The sequence below is a fragment of the Callospermophilus lateralis genome, chromosome 4, assembly GCF_048772815.1.
Source record: "Callospermophilus lateralis isolate mCalLat2 chromosome 4, mCalLat2.hap1, whole genome shotgun sequence".
Lineage (NCBI taxonomy): Eukaryota > Metazoa > Chordata > Mammalia > Rodentia > Sciuridae > Callospermophilus > Callospermophilus lateralis.
In genome coordinates this window covers 86,983,056-87,002,953 of record NC_135308.1, presented here as the reverse complement: position 1 = coordinate 87,002,953, position 19,898 = coordinate 86,983,056, and the positions used below count along the sequence as shown (strand labels likewise).

General features: G+C 33.5%; 1 protein-coding gene across 4 annotated transcripts in view; it reads right to left on the bottom strand.

Moving 5' to 3' along the window:
* The window catches only part of Plekha5 (pleckstrin homology domain containing A5), a 239,689-nt gene that overhangs the window by 58,059 nt on the left and 161,732 nt on the right, over positions 1–19,898 (bottom strand). For 3 of the 4 annotated variants that reach the window (XM_076854160.1, XM_076854161.1, XM_076854162.1), the window contains exons 10-12: positions 17,542–18,009; positions 10,034–10,499; positions 7,116–7,199 (exon numbers count right to left, since the gene is read on the bottom strand). In XM_076854160.1, the coding sequence (XP_076710275.1) occupies positions 7,116–7,199; positions 10,034–10,499; positions 17,542–18,009 (1,018 nt within the window). Of the gene's footprint in view, positions 1–3,348; positions 3,403–4,226; positions 4,347–7,115; positions 7,200–10,033; positions 10,500–17,541; positions 18,010–19,898 lie in introns of all 4 variants that reach the window. The other variant, XM_076854163.1, reaches the window with a different exon arrangement.

The window sequence follows — 19,898 nt, the reverse complement described above, 5'->3', positions numbered from 1 at the left end:
TACTGATATATTATGAATACTTCTTTTTTTTTTTTTTTTGGTACTGGGGATTGAACTCAAGGGCACTCGATCACTGAGCCACATCCTCAGCCCTACTCTGTATTTTATTTACAAATGGGTCTCACTGAATTGCTTAGCATCTTGCCGTTGATGAGGCTGGCTTTGAACTAGAGATCCTCCTGTCTTAGCATCTTGAGCTGCTAGGATTACTGGCATGCACCACCATGCCCGGCAATTCATTCATTTTCTACCCAGAACCTGGACAGTGTACATTAAAATATACCGCTGAAATTACTATATGTTCAAAGAGTTTTCTTTGAGGTTAAGCTATCTTAAAATTCACAGCAATGACAAACCTGGGCTAGTCTTAATAAATATATTTTAAATAATTTACTAACTGTGCTATAAGAATATAAACTTTGGGGCTGCGGTTGTAGCTCAGTGGTAGAGCGCTCGCCTAGCATGCGTGAGGCACTGGGTTCGATCCTCAGCATCACATAAATGTAAAATAATGGCACTGTGTCCACCTAAAACTAAAAAAAATTTAAAAAATTATATAAAAAAATATAAACCTTAACAGTACACTTCAAAATGAAGCAAAATAGAGGGCTGGAATTGTGGCTTAGTGGCAGAGCACTTGCCTCGTACCTGTGAGGCACTGGGTTCAATCCTTAGCACTACATAAAAATAAATAAAATGAAGCAAAATATAAGAAAATTCTACCATAACTAGTATAGCTATTGTTATTTTTCAACTACTTTAATACATGACTTGTTCTCAAAGGTGGTGATAAAGAGAAGTCAAATTATACTGTTCAAGTGACAGGTACCAGAAATTAAAATTTTTGAATTTATATGGAAACCTGCACAATTCTGCATATAGCATTTCATTATTTGTTGTAAGCGTTCCAATAATATCAGAAGTGTATTTACCTCTGAAGCAATTCAGAGACTACTTTCTGGTTGTATTTTTCATATATAATATAGGGATTAAAATAATTTAAATCAATTAAAGTTTTTTCTTGGATGACTGTGGTATTTGACAAAAGGCAGGAGGAACACTGCATTTTATTGCCTTAAGTTATACTGATTTATTGGGGCAAGTACAATAAGTGCTGAAATTGATTAGTACACATTCATTGTTATATAGTATAACATATGAGCAGAGGCTTTTCCTGACTTTTGGATTTTAGAATTCACTTTTCAATTTGTGGTTATACAAAACTAATGAATCAGTTTATAAGTCCAGGCAACCAATAATGCCTACAAAAACAACAGACCTGGTAATTTAAAATAGATTACTGGCACTAACAAGATAAAGAGCTAGAAAGTTTGAGCTGGGTTAACTTCAAAATTATCTACAATTACTTTTATAACTTAATTGCCATATTATTAATATTAAAATACTATACTTCAAAAGTAAATAATTTCATTCTATTAAAAATTCAATTATTAGTATATAATTTTTTTGTTTATTTAAAGAAAGACTTTCTTTAGGTAACCTTAAGGTTACATACCTTTAGGCATAGCTGAGTTACTGGATAAAGGTGTCACCATGTTTTTTACTACTGTGTAATCATTAACATTTGCTGATTGTTGAGAGAATAGAAAGGATCAATAACACATTGAAATTTTTAGAAGCTACCTGTAGAATCATTAGCATGGTGCAAAAGGGAAAGCTCAGCAAAGAGTGGAATAATGGGAATGCAAACCTTAACTGGTATCTGCATCATTTAGGTAAAGGGATAAAACACATTTGATATGGGAAAGGGGTACAGAAGTATCATAGCAAATGATGGTTTTTCCAATATATTTACTTGTTTTCCCCTCGAGTTTTTTCAAGTTCTATTCCTCTATAATTGCACCACTAATTTCACTGAGGTCAATAATAAATTGCATCAAACACTAAGTTTATTTATAAAGATTCCAAATAACTACAGATTCATATTTATACTATTGTTTTTTAAATATAATTTTTGTAACATACCTCCTTTTCCCAGAAATATTTCTAGTTATAAATACAAAGGAACTTTAAAGAAAGTTTATTTCTCATGTTATTTCAGAAGCTTCCCAGAATTTTGAGGGAAGACCTATTTTCTTATTTATTAGCTAATATGTCTTTAATTAGACTGCTTTCAAAGTACATATATTCTGGCTAAATTTCAATAGCACCAGTCCTATGATTGAAGATTTGAATTTGGATACATGAAATGCTGACTTCTAAAGTACTCTAATAGGCAAAATCTAATGATGAAAACATGCTGTGAAAATATATGTGAAGTTTTTATTAGGAAAAGTCAATCTTTTTTTTTTTAATACCTTTATTTTATTTATTTATTTTTTTATGTGGTGCTGAGGATGGAACCCAGCAACTCACACATGCTAGGTGAGCACTCTACCACTGAGCCACAACCCTAGCTCATTGATTCCTTTTTAATAAATAAATGATTTAGCTATTTTAAAAGATTATCCTAATGTAAAATTCCTCTTAAAATGGAAGTAATTTATAAAGTTGTACAATATTGTTTTGTTTCAAAAAGGCAAATATAAATAGTAAGCATTTGTTTTTGAACATTTTCCACAGTAACCTTAGCCTCTTTATTTGACAAAATATTCAAATTGGGACTCTTTAAAACAGGTCTGATAAGTCTTAGCTTAATTTATATAAAGTGTATTCACTGGAAGAAATTGTGTTTAACAATTTAATTTTTCACTTAAATATTAATTGAGCACTTCATAAACTAAAATCAGGGAGAGTCAGTCCTTGTTCATTGCTACTTTCTCTTGTGAAAGTACACCTTAACCAGGCATACTGCTGCCATCACTAAAGTAATTCTATGAATTGTTTTTAGGTCACTGTGAAGTGTGCTCTATCTACCTTGGCAAAGACCAAATACTGGGAGAAGATAAGAAAATAGGGAACAACAACAGTCAACTAAAAATTATCTCCACTATTCTTAACTCCTTTGGAAATGCAAAGCACAATATACTCCTCCCTATGTTCCAACATGGGAATTCCATTAAGTGTCTGTTCTTTTAATTATGTCATCTCTAATTGGAGAAAAGCCACAATGAACAGGAATTTTTGTGGGACAAAAAGAAAAAAATATAAAGAATTCAGGGTCTCAATTTCAGGTGACTTAGCATTTGTAACCTCCCTTTCTACAACTGTCCTTTCTTTCTGTTTATTGTAATATTCCTGAATTTATCTGGTCAGGCTTTTCTTATTCTGTCATTTGTAACAAGTCACGCTTTATAGGTGACTGAAATATCTAAGTAGCCTCAAAAATTGTACTACTTTTAAGAAGTTCTAATAGATATTATAGTAAGAAAATTCTAAGACTCCCACCTGATGATCCAAATATATGGTGTTCCTTTGAAGATGATGGGAAAGAATTTCATTCTAGTAGGCACCAATCAAGGAAAAAGGAATAGAGAAAGAGGGTGCAGAATTCATAAAAAGGTCAATTTCAAAATAAGAAAACAGGTAGTTTACTGCAGTCTATTGTATCATGGTACACAACTTTCACACAGTGTTCTTTTAAATGGTACAGATGACACATTAAAGTATTTTCAATTTCTATTTAGTTTTGTTAGAAATTAAGTAAGACAGATGTATCAACATTGAACTACTAAGCAGAAAAATTCTGTACATGGCTTTAGCAGACTGAATGTTTGAAGCTTTTACATGCTATTTCTTATCTGCAATATAGTATTCCTCTTGGAAGATGTTTGTCACATAACCAGAGGCTATTCAACCCTTTGAGAACTGTTTGTATGTATTCATTTTTTAAAATCAGAACAGAAACAATAATAGTTCCCTTGAAATTAATCTTTGACATTTAAAAGGCAGTATTATTAAAACTAGAGTAAACTTTCAACTTATTACTTTATTGGAAATTATAAGACTTCTCAATGTTTTACCAGATATGGAAGTCACAGTATTCAGTAATTACCACTATTTTAAAATCTGTGTGCATTTTCCTACTCACAACTAAAGCTGATGGGTGTGTAGGTGGGTCAAATGCATTCTTCCTGTATTTTCTTTCAATAATATTTAAATAAAGTTGAATTCTCAAAGGGTTAATAGGAGGCTGCAATATGGGCACTGCAGTAATGGTATAGACTCATGTTCAACACTAACAACACATTATATTGATTAATGAGTGGATCAAAATAAGTGATTATGGCAGATGACACAGACAAATAAATGTCTTCATAGCTGACCTTTGGGCTGTGGGCCTCAAGTTTTAGCTGCATGAGCTGTGCTAACGTATGCTCCCGGATACTACTCAGTTCAGCTTGCTGCCGTCTCAGCTTTATTAGCAGCAGCGTAAGCTCCTCTGGCTGAAGGAGTACAATTTAAGAATCCAAACAGTGGAAAACAGATTAATTGTTGTCCTAAGTGACAGATATTAAACCAAGATTTCTTGGCAAGTTTCCTCTTATGGTTGACATCAAACATAGTGCCTAGGCACTATGATGATAGGTCCTACATAAATGCATAGATATCTAGAGAAATAGAAGGAATAGTGTTACTTTACAGCAAAACAACAGTATATTAAGGCATTTTCTCACAACGTATGAGAGAACATCTAAATGCTAAGTATAAAAAAAAGCACAATACCATTAATAAAGGGTCGTATACAAGAGTTATTAAAAGATTATTAAGATATTTATAAAAATTATACCTAAGATTTTCTAGCAATAGAACAATACCTGCATGTCCAACACATCATTTTAGAGAACAGAAGGCAAATAAAAAAAATTCAAATTAATTTAAAACTTGGATATATTTTCACAATATAAAACTCAGTACCTGGGTTTATTAATTACTTTCTAGTTATATTTTGTTATGTTACCATTAGTGCTTTCATAGCATTTAAAATACCAAAACAAGTATACATATATTTTGGTACCAGGGATTGAACTCAAGGGCACTTAATCACTGAGTCTCATCCCCAGCCCTATTTTTTTTTTATGTGTGTGTATATATCTATATCTATATTTTTTTGAGACAGGGTCTCACTGAGTGGTTTAGCGCCTCACTTTTGCTGAGCCTGGCTTTGAACTTGAGATCCTCCTGCCTCAGCCTCCTGAACCACTGGGATTATAGGCGTGTGCCACTGCTTCTGGCCCAAAACAAGTATATTTTTCAAAGATTAAAAAAAAAAAAGTTTCCAAGGGCACATAACCACTTCTTTCATATTAGGGAAAGCACAGAGTCTTTTGCATTCGTGAATGGTTACTAAGAGCAATAGGAGAGTAAATTTCAATGGTAAATGAAATTCCTTAACATGCCATTCTATTTTTCTTTGTTAGAAATGCTGTAAAAGTATGGGCACTGGTGATCTCACAGTCCATTAAGTATTATTTGGTGCTTCTCTTAGCTTTGTTATGATTAAAAACAGCAGGTAGGAGAGAGGCAGTCTCTTCTAAAGTGCTACAATGCACTCCTATCCAGGCCAAAAGTATTTCCAAGATTGATTTGCATTGTTTACATCACAGCATTACATTAGCTCTTTTCTGTTCTGTTAATTTGTGGTTGCTCTATATTTTCTATATAATCCTTTTTTAGAGACAGAAAGTATTTAACTGTTATTTGGAAGTACATTAAATATTACTGCCTTTAGATGGTAAGTGTCAAAAGAAGTAAACTACAACTCCTACTGGATTCTTTAGATAAAACTGGGTACCCCAGAGAGGCAAGACAATAGTTTTTATGGTATTAAGTTGTCAAAAACAATATGAAAAAATAAAAAGTCAACAAATGTTTAGTTTCTGTGAATTGAAGAAACTATGTTAAGTGAAAAAGAATAGCCCAATTTGTTCTAAAGCCAGCAACATCTTATAATCTCCTGATTCTGAGACAGTTCTTGCCTCATGATCATCAGGCCAAGATTTTGAAATCCTGTCAGGGAGATAGTGGGTTGGAAGAAGGGATGCACAGATTCTAAAAACCCAGAGTGATATTTGACAGGAATACTTAAACAAGAAATTTTGAACCTCTCATTTATTATTTATGAAACTAAAAAGATGAGAACATTTTCAAAATGATAAAATATCCCAATAAGTTTGCTATATAATTAAATTGAGGTCAAATAAAAAGGCATATTTGATTGGGAAAAAAGTAGGAGAGGTGGTCTATATCTACTAGAGGGAATAAGGCAGGAAAGAATATATATGCTGTTTATCCTTTATTTTATGATTCATGTCTGTTTCTTTGTCAGATAATCTAATATTTATAAATACCAACATTTAAAAGTTTTTGGGTTTAACCAAAAAATATTTATATTCTTTAATAAATAAACTGCAGGTATTTTAAAGCTAGGAATGATTTCCTTATATTTAAACATACAAAAGGTGAAATAAGGCAATATATATAAAACATAAAATGAATTTGTTCTGATTACTGCAGGAAGATAATAATAAACAACCATTTAGGCACTAAAATCATATCTTCATAGAAATTAAGATGATCTAATAAGACAGTTTCCCTGATAAAAGAATGCTAATTAAATGAACTGAAGTGATTAAAAAAAATCTTTTCTCTCTGATTTGAAGAACAGTAATGCTGTGGTAATAAAAACCCTTCCAAATCTGACTATAATACTGATAATAAAATGATAATGATACATACTTGCTTTGACCTAGTATTCTTATAGTCTGTCTTTCTCTGTGTAAATTAGTTATTTTTGGCTCCCAAGTAGTTTTATACCAAAATTCATAGGAAAAATTTCTTAGTGGGTCTGTAGTTGACTACAAATGGTTGCTTAATGGATCTGTTCCACTAATGTATTACTCCAACTTCTGTTCTGAGGATAAGGAAATTAACAAATCAAAGAAACCCATCTATGTTATCCAATAAATTTTAAAATATCATCTTTTATTTAGGCTGTCAGACATTAAAGGAAAGGAGTCCATTAACATACTGAAATGATTACATAATTCCAAATTCCTCTGATGTGGAATTTCTTCCACAAAAGCAGTAATGGTTTTTCTTTGGGAGATATCTCTGAAAATTTAAAACTTAAAAACTATGTCAGATATGTGCCTTCCTGAGTAGCATATAAAATAAATAAAACATAATATGGTAAATAAAGATATCACACTCACCGTTTTGCCTTGGAGGCTCTGGGGACTAACAGACTGTAAAGTTAGGCCAGCTGGCATTGACCTTCTGTCAGGCACATAGACATGCTAGGAAAATAAAGGTACAAATGATTCTGTGGTGAAGCTTTTTTTGATGAATATCACTTATGAGAAACTTTAATTTATATTATGAAATATCAATTAAAAGTTGCTATTACTGCTTGTGAAGGAAGATACTAAAACTTCTTGTTTCACTAAAATACAGATGCTGATGAACAGAGTGCATCTATGTAGTCTGATTCAGAAATTAAACTCTTTGATCTGGGGACCCCTTTATATTCTTAAGAATATATATACAGTTTTGTAAATTCAATGTCTGGCTGGAATCTCATATTTGCTTGTGTATTCATATTTGTAGTCTGCTGTAAAAATATCTTAGTGAAAGCATGTGAAAAAAATCTGCCCTGGATCCATGCAGTTGGAAAAGGGAGAACTTTAATAGTTTTTACTTTAATAATTGTAGATATTCATCTTTTCCACTATTAAAGCTAAAAAAAGTGACACTTTACTCAAATTTTTAAAGTTTAGTTGCAGAGTGGTATCTAAATCCATATCAATGAAGTTTTGAAAAACCATTGGTCTATTTGCACTTTAACCTTCACCCAAGCATGATTTGGTAATATGAAACAGCAGTCATCTGGAAAATATTGGTTCAGTGAGCTACACAATGTTTCCAACATTGACACATTTCTGAATTACACATTTATTAATATCACCATCAATCTTTAAGCTCTGGGAAGATATTAAGTTCAGAGTGGCAGATATACAAAATTCTGATTTTTTCTTAAACACTCAAATATTTTCATCAGGGACAAATATTGTCAGTTGTTTTCTTTGAAATACCAGGCTTACATTTCACTTTAAATGTATCTGTCAAATACCAATCTGAATAATCATACCTGTCTTTTGTTCAAATAAAAATGGTGTTCTACAAAAAAGGAGCTAGCTTAGCTTGCAACTCAAATAATGTCATGGTATGCAACAGAAATGGTTTATGTGTATTCCCATTTCATCACATGTAGCATTAAAATGATATGTAGTGACAGGTTAATTAAGATTCCATAAGATAGTTTCTCACTATTTCATCAACGGGAATCTTAACTTGCTATTTTATTTTTTATTCCAAGTATGTAGCAATGAAGCACACTACCACGACCATCAGTATAGTTTGGGGACACAATCTTGATTTACTGTTTCGCTATTAGTGCAAATGGTAATATAATGAATAATGCCTTACTACTATAAAGATAGTTTTGAGTTTATACACTCCCTGGAAGGGCTGTGGAGATGTTTAGGGACTCTGTCCTTCACGGTTCATGGACTATACTTTTGAGAAGTAGTGATGTACTCCAAGGAAGATGAAAAGGATAGTATCAAAGAAAAATTTGCCAATGTTGAACAAACTTATTAGAAGTTGCAACAGTAGATACTCAGTTGTTCTGGGAACTGGACAGATAGTATATTTATTACTGAAACAAGTGATATATTTGGCCAAGAACATGAAACTACTGAAAATCAGGAGAGCATATAATTTAGCCACTTTAAATGCTTACATTAAACTGTATTAAATCAGATTTTTCTTGTATATTGATACTGTTTTTATCTATTATGATTTAGTCTTTGGATGTACAAAGTGCCAAAACAATAAAATTTGTTAAATGAGTTTAAAGTGAGGCTTTTAAAGGCAAACTTTAGGCTCCCCCTCACTGTTTTTTTGTGGTGCTAAGGACTGAACAAACCTCAGGGCCTCATGTATACTAGTTAAGCACTCTACCTTTGAACTATATTCCCATCCTTCAAGCTTTCTTCAAAATAAAATTCCTGATTGCTTTAGTAAGTTCCAACAAATGTTTATGGAAATAGCAAGTAAATATTTTGTTCAATAATGTAACTGCAGTATTTGGCCTGTCTCAAGGAAAGAAGATACATTTTTAAATGGTGTAGGGTAAGAAATTTTTTAGGAATTAGAAGTAAAAGGACATTCTTTTTATTTTAGGATTGACATTAGGGAACTGAATTTATAATGGCTAACTCATTACAACATCTGCTTTGGCATTATTCAAAGATGATTGACACAAAGTATTAAATTAACTTCAAATAGGGGCTGTGGTTTTGGCTAGGTGGTAGAGCATTTCCCTAGCATGTGTGTAAGGCACTGGGTTCGATTCTTAGCACCACAAAAATAAATAAATAAAGGTATTGTGTCCATCTAAAACTAAAAATATTTTAAAAAATTATCAAGTAATCCACTAAGCAACTAACTTAAGGTACAAATTAAAAATGATTCATGGGGCTGGGGATATAGTTCAATGGTACAGCACTTGCCTAGTATGTGCAAGATCCTGGGTTTATTCCCCAGCACCACAAACAAAAACTAACAAACAAAAAAACCAAACCACGATCTCTACCTGTATGTTAATTCTTACAGGTGCATATTATTAAATATTGGTAGTCTCTAATGTTCAGTTAGGTATATAAGGAGTTCTCAACATGCCAGTCACCTGGTTAGAAGGTAAATCCTAGTAAAAAAACAGGACAAGCTAGATTCAAGACTGCAGGTATACCAGAAAAGGACAGGTATTTGGCCTGTCTCAAGGGAAGAAGAATTCCCAAGTGTGTAAAGAGTAAATAAAAATACACGTTGTCTTTAACATAGAGAGCTGATGAGATATGCTATGAGACAGAGGAGAATGCATAATGCTTGAAAGAATTGTTTCTATGGTATTAAGAGATGAAGCATTGCCAACTTAGATTTTATACATAAGAACAGTCTTTTTTTCTCCCTAATTTCCTGCCTCTCACATTTTAAAGAAGAGCATATTATAAAGAAAACATAACATCTATTAAATAGTGAGTTAACACAATATTAGAACACATTTTACCTTAGGGTGATGACCCCTGTGTCTACGGTCTATTGTCACATCTCCTCTCTGAATTGGTGAAGATACTTCTGATCTATATGTTCGCTGAGGGGAGTAACCCTGGTAAGCAGCTATTGAACCATGGGAAGGTGATGTGGGAATAGAGTGCATTGTTTGGTCAGAAATATTAACCATGGTTTTAGGACTGCTCAAAGAACTGTGTCGAGGAAGGGTGCTCTGCTTATTATAGAACTGACGCTGTTGCCATTCGTAGAGCTGCCACATAGTGTCATCTCTCATCGACCTCCGTTTCTCTTCTGCTCCAGCTCCTATTGTCTTGTCATGACTGGAAGGGGTCACACTGCAGATACTTTCAGGCCTGGTCTTGCTGTTTCTTGGGAGTGTTCTATAACCCTCAGGGTAGCGGGCCATAATCTGGGCTCTGTGGCTTGGCATATTTCTTGGTAAAGTTTGGTAAGAAATTATTCTAAAATAGAAAATAATTGAAACATAAAAATGAAGGAGAAAGTTGTTTACAAATTCCAAATTATAGTACATTTCTTTTTTTCTGGTAAATAAACTATTTAGTATATTTTTTAAAGACTCAAAATACTGGTCTGAGGATACAGCTTAGTGTTAGTGCACTAACACTGCCTAGCAGATGAAAGGCCCTGGGTTTGATCTACCAATACCAGGAAACAAACAAATGAAAAGATTGATGAAATTCAATTTTAAATAAATAGCATTTGTGTCTATAGCAACTACATAAAAGGACTACTACTTTCACAAAATTTATAGTTTGGCTTTAAAAAAAGAATATTTACTATACTTCATTTGAGAAATAAGTATGTTCAGAAATTAATCTCAATTGTACCCCTACATTTTATTTATTTTTACATAAATAAACTCCCAGAACCTTATTTCTATACATCTCATCAGAAAAGCTGAATAGGATTTCTGTGTACAAATGTATTCAAATATGCAAGTTTTCAAGTTGTACCTATGAAGCATAAAAATAGGTAATGAATTATTCCATTACAAAGTAGTTGACTATTCTGTTGTAATTTTTCTTTTGGAATGCATGGCTGATTATGGGAGGAAGAACAGAAGTGCATTTGTGGCCTGAAGTAGTAACTCTTTATAATTTCCCTAACTTGAAAATTAGAAATAATTTTAGACTAAAGATCAGAATTTCATTATTTAAAGACAAAGCAAACTACAATCTTAAGAATTCTGCAATGTTTCCAACATAGTAATCAATATTCTACTTCAAGATGATATCAATATTTTGGGAGAGTTTTGCTTTAAAGTACTCTAGAAACTAGTGTACATTAAACATAAAATATAATTCCTTTTAAATGCAAATTCTTAGAATCAAATACCTAATTGCACATTACTAATAAACTCAGAATTTTCTGTCACTGCAGTATTCAAAATGAAATAATAAAATTCCAATTAACCACTCATAAAATTTTGATGATGTTTGTCAAAATTATTTCTATGCTAACCTCACGGTAGGTCAAATATATGAAATGAATTTTAAAGTTAACTAAAAATTCTACATGAAGTATATTGTTTCCTCAGTATTTTCAGAGACATGTAAGGTTAAAATTCAGATTCTAGGTACAAACAGTCTTTTATAATCACCAACCACAAAAAAAAAAAAATCTAAATTAAAAAAAATTAAATTATAGCTGGGTTTGGTGGCACACGCCTGTAACCTCAGAAGCTCAGGAGGCAAAGGTAGGAGGATCACGAGTTCAAAGGCAGCCTCAGCACAAAGTGAGGCACTAAGCAACTCAGTGAGACCCTGCCTCTAAATGAAATACAAAATAGGGCTGGGGATATGGCTCAGTGGTTGAGTGTCCCTGAGTTCAATCCCTCGTACCCCCACCCCCCACCCCAAATTAAATTAAGAATGTCCATATTAGGGGCTAGGGATACGGCTCAGTGGTAGAGCACTTGCCTGGCATGCATGAGGCCCTAGGGTCATCCTCAGCACCACCAAAAAAACACAAACAAACAACAAAGGTCCATATGCCACCATCTCCATGGGTATACGTTTATATCTTAATGTAAAAATCAATCTACTTTAATGAAGTAATAAATATAATAGTGGGGTTGTTGGGACTCCATGAACCCAGGTTTCTTTATCACTTCTTTAAATGTTTACTTAATAAATGTCTCCTAATTATTATATTTTCACCATAGAATATACTTTGGAATTATGCATGCACACCTGCGTGCTTTGCTGCCTCCTACTGGTCATTAAAATGTCACAGATGTTGGTAATTACACAAATCACAAAGGGTAAAAAAAAACTAATGTGTAAATTACCTGACCACAATTTTAATAATCTGGAAATCCTTGGCTGGTAATCTGAATGCTAAAGTCCTTTTGATACAAAAACTTTATACCAGTAACAATGCATAAGTATTAAAATATTATAGTAAAAAAATACCATTGTGATCAGGTATAATAAATTGAGATCTGAAGCATGCTAACAATGGGTATTTTATATATATATATATATATATATATATATATATATATATATATATATAACTTTTATACAAAGACAAAGTCTCATGTTAAATAAATACAACTTTTCTTTGTGGGTTTAGGAACCCACAAAGCAGATAAGATTGAAAAATATAGCAACACAGGGGATAAACAGTAATGCAGGAAAAAATGGTTGATCAAAAAATTACTAGAACAAATTTTTGATTCTTGCTTTTTTGCTAAATACTTAGATGAGTTACACCAATTGCTTTGAGAATGCTAAGACAGTGGGGGAACAGCATAGTAAAGATTAAAAAAATGCAGTCAAGGGAAGTTGATTCCATCCAAGAGACTGCCCTTGTATTAAAGCAGGATTATTTGGTCATTCATCAAATTTAAGAAATACTGTAAAAGCCTCAAAACATGCAAACGAGTCTAAATTAAGCATGTACTATATAATGAAAATATATTCATAATGAAGGGACATACACTGCCAACCTAAAACATAGGAAAAACTATCTCTAAATCAATGTATAAATTACAGTTCAGAAAGTCTCCTTAAACCAAACACCTCTGTCAGTGTTGAAGCATTCATGTTTTTTTTTTTTTAAATTATTATTAGTTGTTCAAGTGTTGAAGCATTCATAATGTGTGAGCTGGATTCTGTTGTACACAATGTACATTAAACTTGAACTGTCAAACCATCATATGATCATCAACATGTTTTTTTTTTTCAAGTTAGTTTGGTTAATTAATAATTATTAAGTTTAAAAGATTTTCTGCCATCTTTGGAATCACTTTTGGGGGACTTTTGGTAGAAAATTAAGTTATTATTAAGTAAAATCATTTTTGTCCCATACACTTTCTTGTATTTGGAGACTTGTTTTTCAAAAACTACATTTCCTTCAGTAATTTCCCCCCAAAGAAATTCAAATTAAGCAAAGTGTGTTTTACTTTTAAGTGAAAGCTTAAGAAATGAATACTGTAAGCTCCTTCATCAGGTTTCTTGGCTTATTCACCAGCAGCTGCCTGTCAGACACCATGAAAACCCTGTCCCTGTGATTATGCCATGCAGAATAATGGCTTAAGGCACCATGCATCTTAACAGTGCCTGCTACTCACAAAGAAACTTTAAAGCTTTGTTCATGGACACAGGGACCTATCATTTGACTAAATATTAGACCTTTTATTCTTTTTATCAGGACTTTAATAATAAAAGAAACCTTTTCATAAGGTTGAAAAAATGAATTATTCCAAGAATTACAATTTTGCTTCTTTCTACCAATAAAAAGTACCATGACACCTTTTAAATGATAAAGTTTATTTAATAATGTAGAAGATATTTTTCAAAGATCCAAAATAGATTCTAGTTATTTCAAAAGAATATCTAATTAACAGCATTTATGGAAATTGGCATCACTATGAACCAAAAGATGAGAGAATCCAGAGCCTTAGCTTAAAATAATTTAAGACCACCCTTTACAAGCCACCGATGTGCACTGAAAACAGTCACAGAAAGACTTTATAAACATTAATTATATTTATCAAGGGACTTAAAATTAACATTTATACTTAACAAAAGCAAAAACCTAATTTCCAAATACTTGCTGAATCTTTTTATACCCTTTTAAACTACAGAAATAATTAATTTATTTAAGGGAAAGTGACTGTTCTTTGATGTGAGATTTAACTTGGCTAGAGATTCAGCAAATCTTCTAATTGTAATTTTTATTATTTTCTTGAAAGTGATTATTTTACCAAATAATTCCACATATCTTTCCATTTTCTTCCCCAGAACTATTTCTTGCTTCTTTTCTAATCTTTATTTAACTTATTCATTTTATCCAACAATTAAGAATTAACTTTTATTTATACATTTATATATTAATCAATTCACTTATTTATAATTTTGACCAATCTGGTAAGTTAAAAATATTCTCTCTTTTGTTTTTAGTGTGCAGTTTGAACATTGCTCACTCTTTTCTTTTTTTACAAATTGACAAAAATTGCATACATTTCTCATTTACAACATGATGCTTTAAAATATGTATATAATGTCAAATTGCTAAATAAATTAATATATATATAACCTCATTTTTTTGGTAGTGAAAACACTGAAAATCTCTTTCAGCAATTTTCATACATATAAATACATTACTAAAACTATAATCATTATGTTGTATAATCGACCTGCTAAATTATTTTTTTGAAATAGGAGCTATTTTTCACAATTCTCCCTTCGGAAAATTAGAAAAGAGAACAAAGAGTGTTAAAAACAAACAAACAAACAAACAGGTCAACTATGTATCATATAGAGGATATATTTGCATCATTGTAGGAAATAATAGATGAAGCCAAGTGTACACAGGCTTTTGAGCTACACTTGTAGAAGAAAAGAGACTTCTGACAATTGTAGAAAACTGGAAGAATATTCTTACACCTCAGAAATTTCACTATTAAAATAATCTTCATTCAATTAACAAAATCCCAAAGCATCATTTAAGTCATTGTTTCCTGGTTTTCTACTGCTCAGAGTTAAAGTAACTATGCAGTTAATTTTTATGTTTAGTAGAATAATAAAGTACTTTTAAAAATTAAAATTTACTTTTTGATTTTATTTCTTTAATTTTTTTTGTGTGTGAGGGTACTGGGGTTTGAACCCAGGAGTGCTTTACCACTGAGCTATATCCTCAGCCCTTTTTTATTTTGAGACAGGGTCTTGCTAAGGTGCTTAGAACTCACTCTAAAATGCCCTCTTTAAAATGAAAATTTTGGGCTGGGGATATGGTTCAAGTGGTAGCGCACTCGCCTGGCACGCGTGCAGCCCGGGTTGGATCCTCAGCACCACATATAAACAAAGATGTTGTGTCCACTAAAAACTAAAAAATAAATATTAAAAATTCTCTCTCTCTCTCTGCCTCTCTCAGGGGAGGACATACAATCAATCAACAAGTACATGAAAAAATGCTCACCATCTCTAGCAATCAGAGAAATGCAAATCAAAACCACCCTAAGATACCATCTCACTCCAGTAAGATTGGCAGCCATTAGGAAGTCAAACAACAACAAGTGCTGGCAAGGATGTGGGGAAAAGGGTACACTTGTACATTGCTGGTGGGACTGCAAATTGGTGCCGCCAATTTGGAAAGCAGTATGGAGATTCCTTGGAAAGCTGGGAATGGAACCACCATTTGACCCAGGTATTCCCCTTCTCAGACTATTCCCTAAAGACCTTAAAAGAGCGTACTATAGGAATACTGCTACATCGATGTTCATATCAACACAATTCACAATAGCTAGACTGTGGAACCAACCTAGATGCCCTTCAATAGATGAATGGATACAAAAATGTGGCATTTACACACAATGGAGTATTACTCTGCACTAAAAAATGACAAAATCATGGCATTTGCAGGGAAATGGATGGCATTAGAGCAGATTATGCTAAGTGAAGCTAGCCAATCCCTAAAAAACAAATGCCAAATGTCTTCTTTGATATAAGGAGAGCAACTAAGAACAGGGCAGGGAGGAAGAGCATGAGAAGAAGATTAACATTAAACAGGGAGGAGAGGTGGGAGGGAAAGGGAGAAGGGAAATTGCATGGAAATGGAAGGAGACCCTCATTGTTATACAAAATTACATATAAGAGGAAGTGAGGGGAAAGGGAGAGAAATGAATTACAGTAGATGGGGTAGAGAGAGAAGATGGGAGGGGAGGGGGGACAGTAGAGGATAGGAAAGGCAACAGAATACAACAGACACTAGTATGGCAATATCTAAAATCGTGGATATGTAACCGATGTGATTCTGCAATCTGTATATGGGGCAAAAATGGGAGTTCATAACCCACTTGAATCAAATGTATGAAATATGATATGTCAAGAACTATGTAATGTTTTGAACAACTAATAATAAAAAAAATAAAATAAAATGTAAAATTTCCCATCAAAAGGTACTTATTTTTCCTCTACTTCCTCTGGCCTGTATCAGGGGTGTTATTGTTCAGGCTCCCCATCGATTATTCCTTTCAGGTTTTTCCTTAAAAATCTTTCTTTTATTTAGCCTCCCCATTGAATTCTTACACTTTTTACTTTTGTGTGTGTGTGTGTGGCACTGGGGATTGAACCCAGGGCCTTGTGAATGTGAGGCAAGCACTCTACAAACTGAGCTATATCCCCAGCTCTTCACACTTACTTTTAATTATTTTGATATACTGATGCCATTTCCAACTATATTCAAGTTCAGTCTGTGTCTCTTTGGAGATACAGACTCACAGGAACCACAAAATTTTTTGTTTTTTTGGGTGTGTATGTGTGTGTGTGTATACCTCTGAGGTACATCTCTAGAACTTCTTATTTTGAGACAAGGTCTTGCTCAATTGCCTAGGCAAGTCTTGAACTTGTGATCCTCCTGCCTCAGCCTTTCAAGTCACTGGGATTAACATGTATGCCACCATACCTGACTAGAGGAAAAAAATTAATACTTAGTCATGTGCCTTCTGATTTATTAAAGAAAGTCCAGGAATGAGTCTTGAGAATTAGAAAATAATAACACTTAATTATCTCCACGATATTTGTCTCAAGATCTCCTTACATTGCACTAGGATAAGGAAGGAAAGTCAGATTAGCACTAGGACGTAGAAGCTCATTAGGAAGGAGAGTCATATTAGGGAAGTGGGGAAGTTAGAGACAAATCTCTATTAACTAGCCATAGTTCAGAATTCCAGGAGGAGGAGATAGTGGCAGAGGGACAAGGTGAGAATAGGGCTTAGTCTCTCCATCATCCAAAACTTGACCTTTACCTACAAGTTATAAGTCTTTCCTTGTGCTGGACCTGGAAGGATAACCCCTTGCTACCAGCAAAACGAAATGATGGCACAATGAAGAACAGAAAAAAAATACTTACATCTGATCATTATGAGCAAAAGACCAAATTATAATATCTAATACTTTCAAGTAGTAGCTCAGAAACCAGTCTCCACCAACAAAACATCAAAGAAACCTGAATTCTGAGTAACAAGACACTCACCCTCTGGTTTCTTCTTCATGTCCCCTCCCTTTCTGGATTTTAATCCATTGTTCCAATTGTTGCATTGAATTTGTTCTTTGTATGACTCGATCAGCCTCTGTGTGCAAAGGCCCTGTATTTGGGTGATTTCCTCCTCTAAGATCTGCTAGGCTGACATTGACTATTTTGTTCTCTGAACTATTCACATTGACTTGTCTGTAGTGTGCAGTCTGGGCTAGGCATGATGACCCACTTTCATATTCAGATGGCAAAGAATTCCACTTTACACTATTAATTTTTGTCAAAGGTCTATCTTGACCATCCTTCTGAAATCCGTATTTTTCAGCTTCTAGTGCCCTTTTTTCTTCAATTTTGCCTATTTCCTTGTTTTTTTGATTGTTCTGGGCCTCTGGTTTAATTAGCACTCTATGGTTGGGAATGTTATTGGTTTCTTTTGTTGGTATACTTTCGGATGTAATCTTGTCCACTCTGAAATTAGAGAAAAAAAAATCATAGTAAATCAGATGAAATAAGGCAGGTGTTATACTTGGGATTCAATCTAGGAAAAAATCTGACTTCACAAAAACAAGCAAATATACCCACAAAGAGTCACAGAGGACAAGTCTGCTCAAATCCTTAAAGTTGTGGTATTAACATTCAAGCACATCACCAAAATATATAAACAGAGAGAGGAAGAAGAAATCATAAGTAAAAAGCACTAGAGGATAAAAAGTGGTGTGTGCCCCCACCATTAGAAATCTGGAAATAAAGCAAATGAGATTTCTTTTAACAGTTAAAACAACAAAATTGTAGTCAGTCGCTTGAAATAAACATGGCTCCCAGCCATGATGGTTAGCTTTCCCATGAGACAAACATGAGTGCTAGTAGGAATAGCTGCAATAGGAAATCACAGCCTGATGCTATCATAGATCTAAACTGTAAGACTAGCTCTTTGTGTGCAAGAATACGTAAGCATGGTTTTAGAGCTTGTGGAGACAGACTACATTGTTTTCAGTGACCAATTCTACCAGTGACCAGCTGTCTTTGGGCAAGGTACAGAAACTTGCCTCAAATTTGTCTTTGGAAATGGGTTTAACTGCAGTACCAAGATTAGAGGGCTGTTATGAGAACCAGATGAATTAATCAGTGGCAGGCACATCCCTTAAGACCAGAAGTGTTCTTATCAAACAATTCTGGATTATTCTGTCCATTTGCCCAACCAAGGAAAGTGGTAATTCACAGGATGTGTCTGGGCCACTTGAGAGGTCACTACCAACCATTCCAGTTGCTATCTCTAGGTCTTTTTGATGAGAATCAGTTTTTCTGAGCCTATCATATCCATGCTCTGACAAGATCAAGCTGAGTACCTGAATTTGTATCAAGCTGCCAATATCATGCCATTCAGGGAGGACTCTCAGGAACTGGCTAACTTTCATGTTTCTTTTCATGGGTACTCTACCACTAAGCTAATCCCCAAATTTCCTTTTGTTTTGAGAAAGGGTCTTACTAGGTTGCCCAGGCTGGCCTTGAATTTGGAATTTTTCTGCCTCAGCCTCCCAAGATGCTGGGATTGCAACATAAGTCATTCTGCCTGGCCTTCCACATATAATAATATTCCTAATTGAGCCTACATGTTTTTTGCTACCAAGTTTTGTGATGTGTGGAAAATATAATATACCCACATACATATGTCTACATTCCAACTATAAAGATATATAGATATAGATATCTACAGACAGTTTGGGAAACAGTGGTTAAGGACAAAATGAAAAGAAACACAATAAGTTTTCTTGGAGTAAGTTATAGCCTACCTTCATATTTAAGTTAGATATAAACCACAGCTTCCAGATTGGAATCAATAACAGAAATAGGAAAAGTTTACTAAGATATACTAGGGACCTTCTTTCCCCTGCAGGGTAATATTATTAGAAAAACTTCCACACAAAGCAAATTTATCCTTGCTGAATTTTGGGCAGTGGGGAATTAGCACTGAATATTAAGTATCTTAAATTTTTTTCTTAATAGTGGGGATTGAAGACAGGGGTGCTTTACCACTGAGCTATATTCTCAGCTCTTTATATTTTTAAATTTAAGACAAGTTCTCAATAAGTTTCTCAGAGCCCTGTTAAGTTGCTGAGACTGGCCTCAAACCTGTAAACCTCTTGCCTCAACCTCCTGAGTTGCTGGGATTACAGGCATGTAATACTATGTGGCTATCTTTAAAAAAATTCAAACCTCTTCATTTCTAATCTATCTATCTAAAGTTATTCCTCTAAATTAGGACCATGTGCTTTTCCTAAAGATTTTTCATTGAGGATATCAGGTAAAAGACACATAAGATGACTTCTCTATAAATGAAAAAGTGACTCAGAAAACTA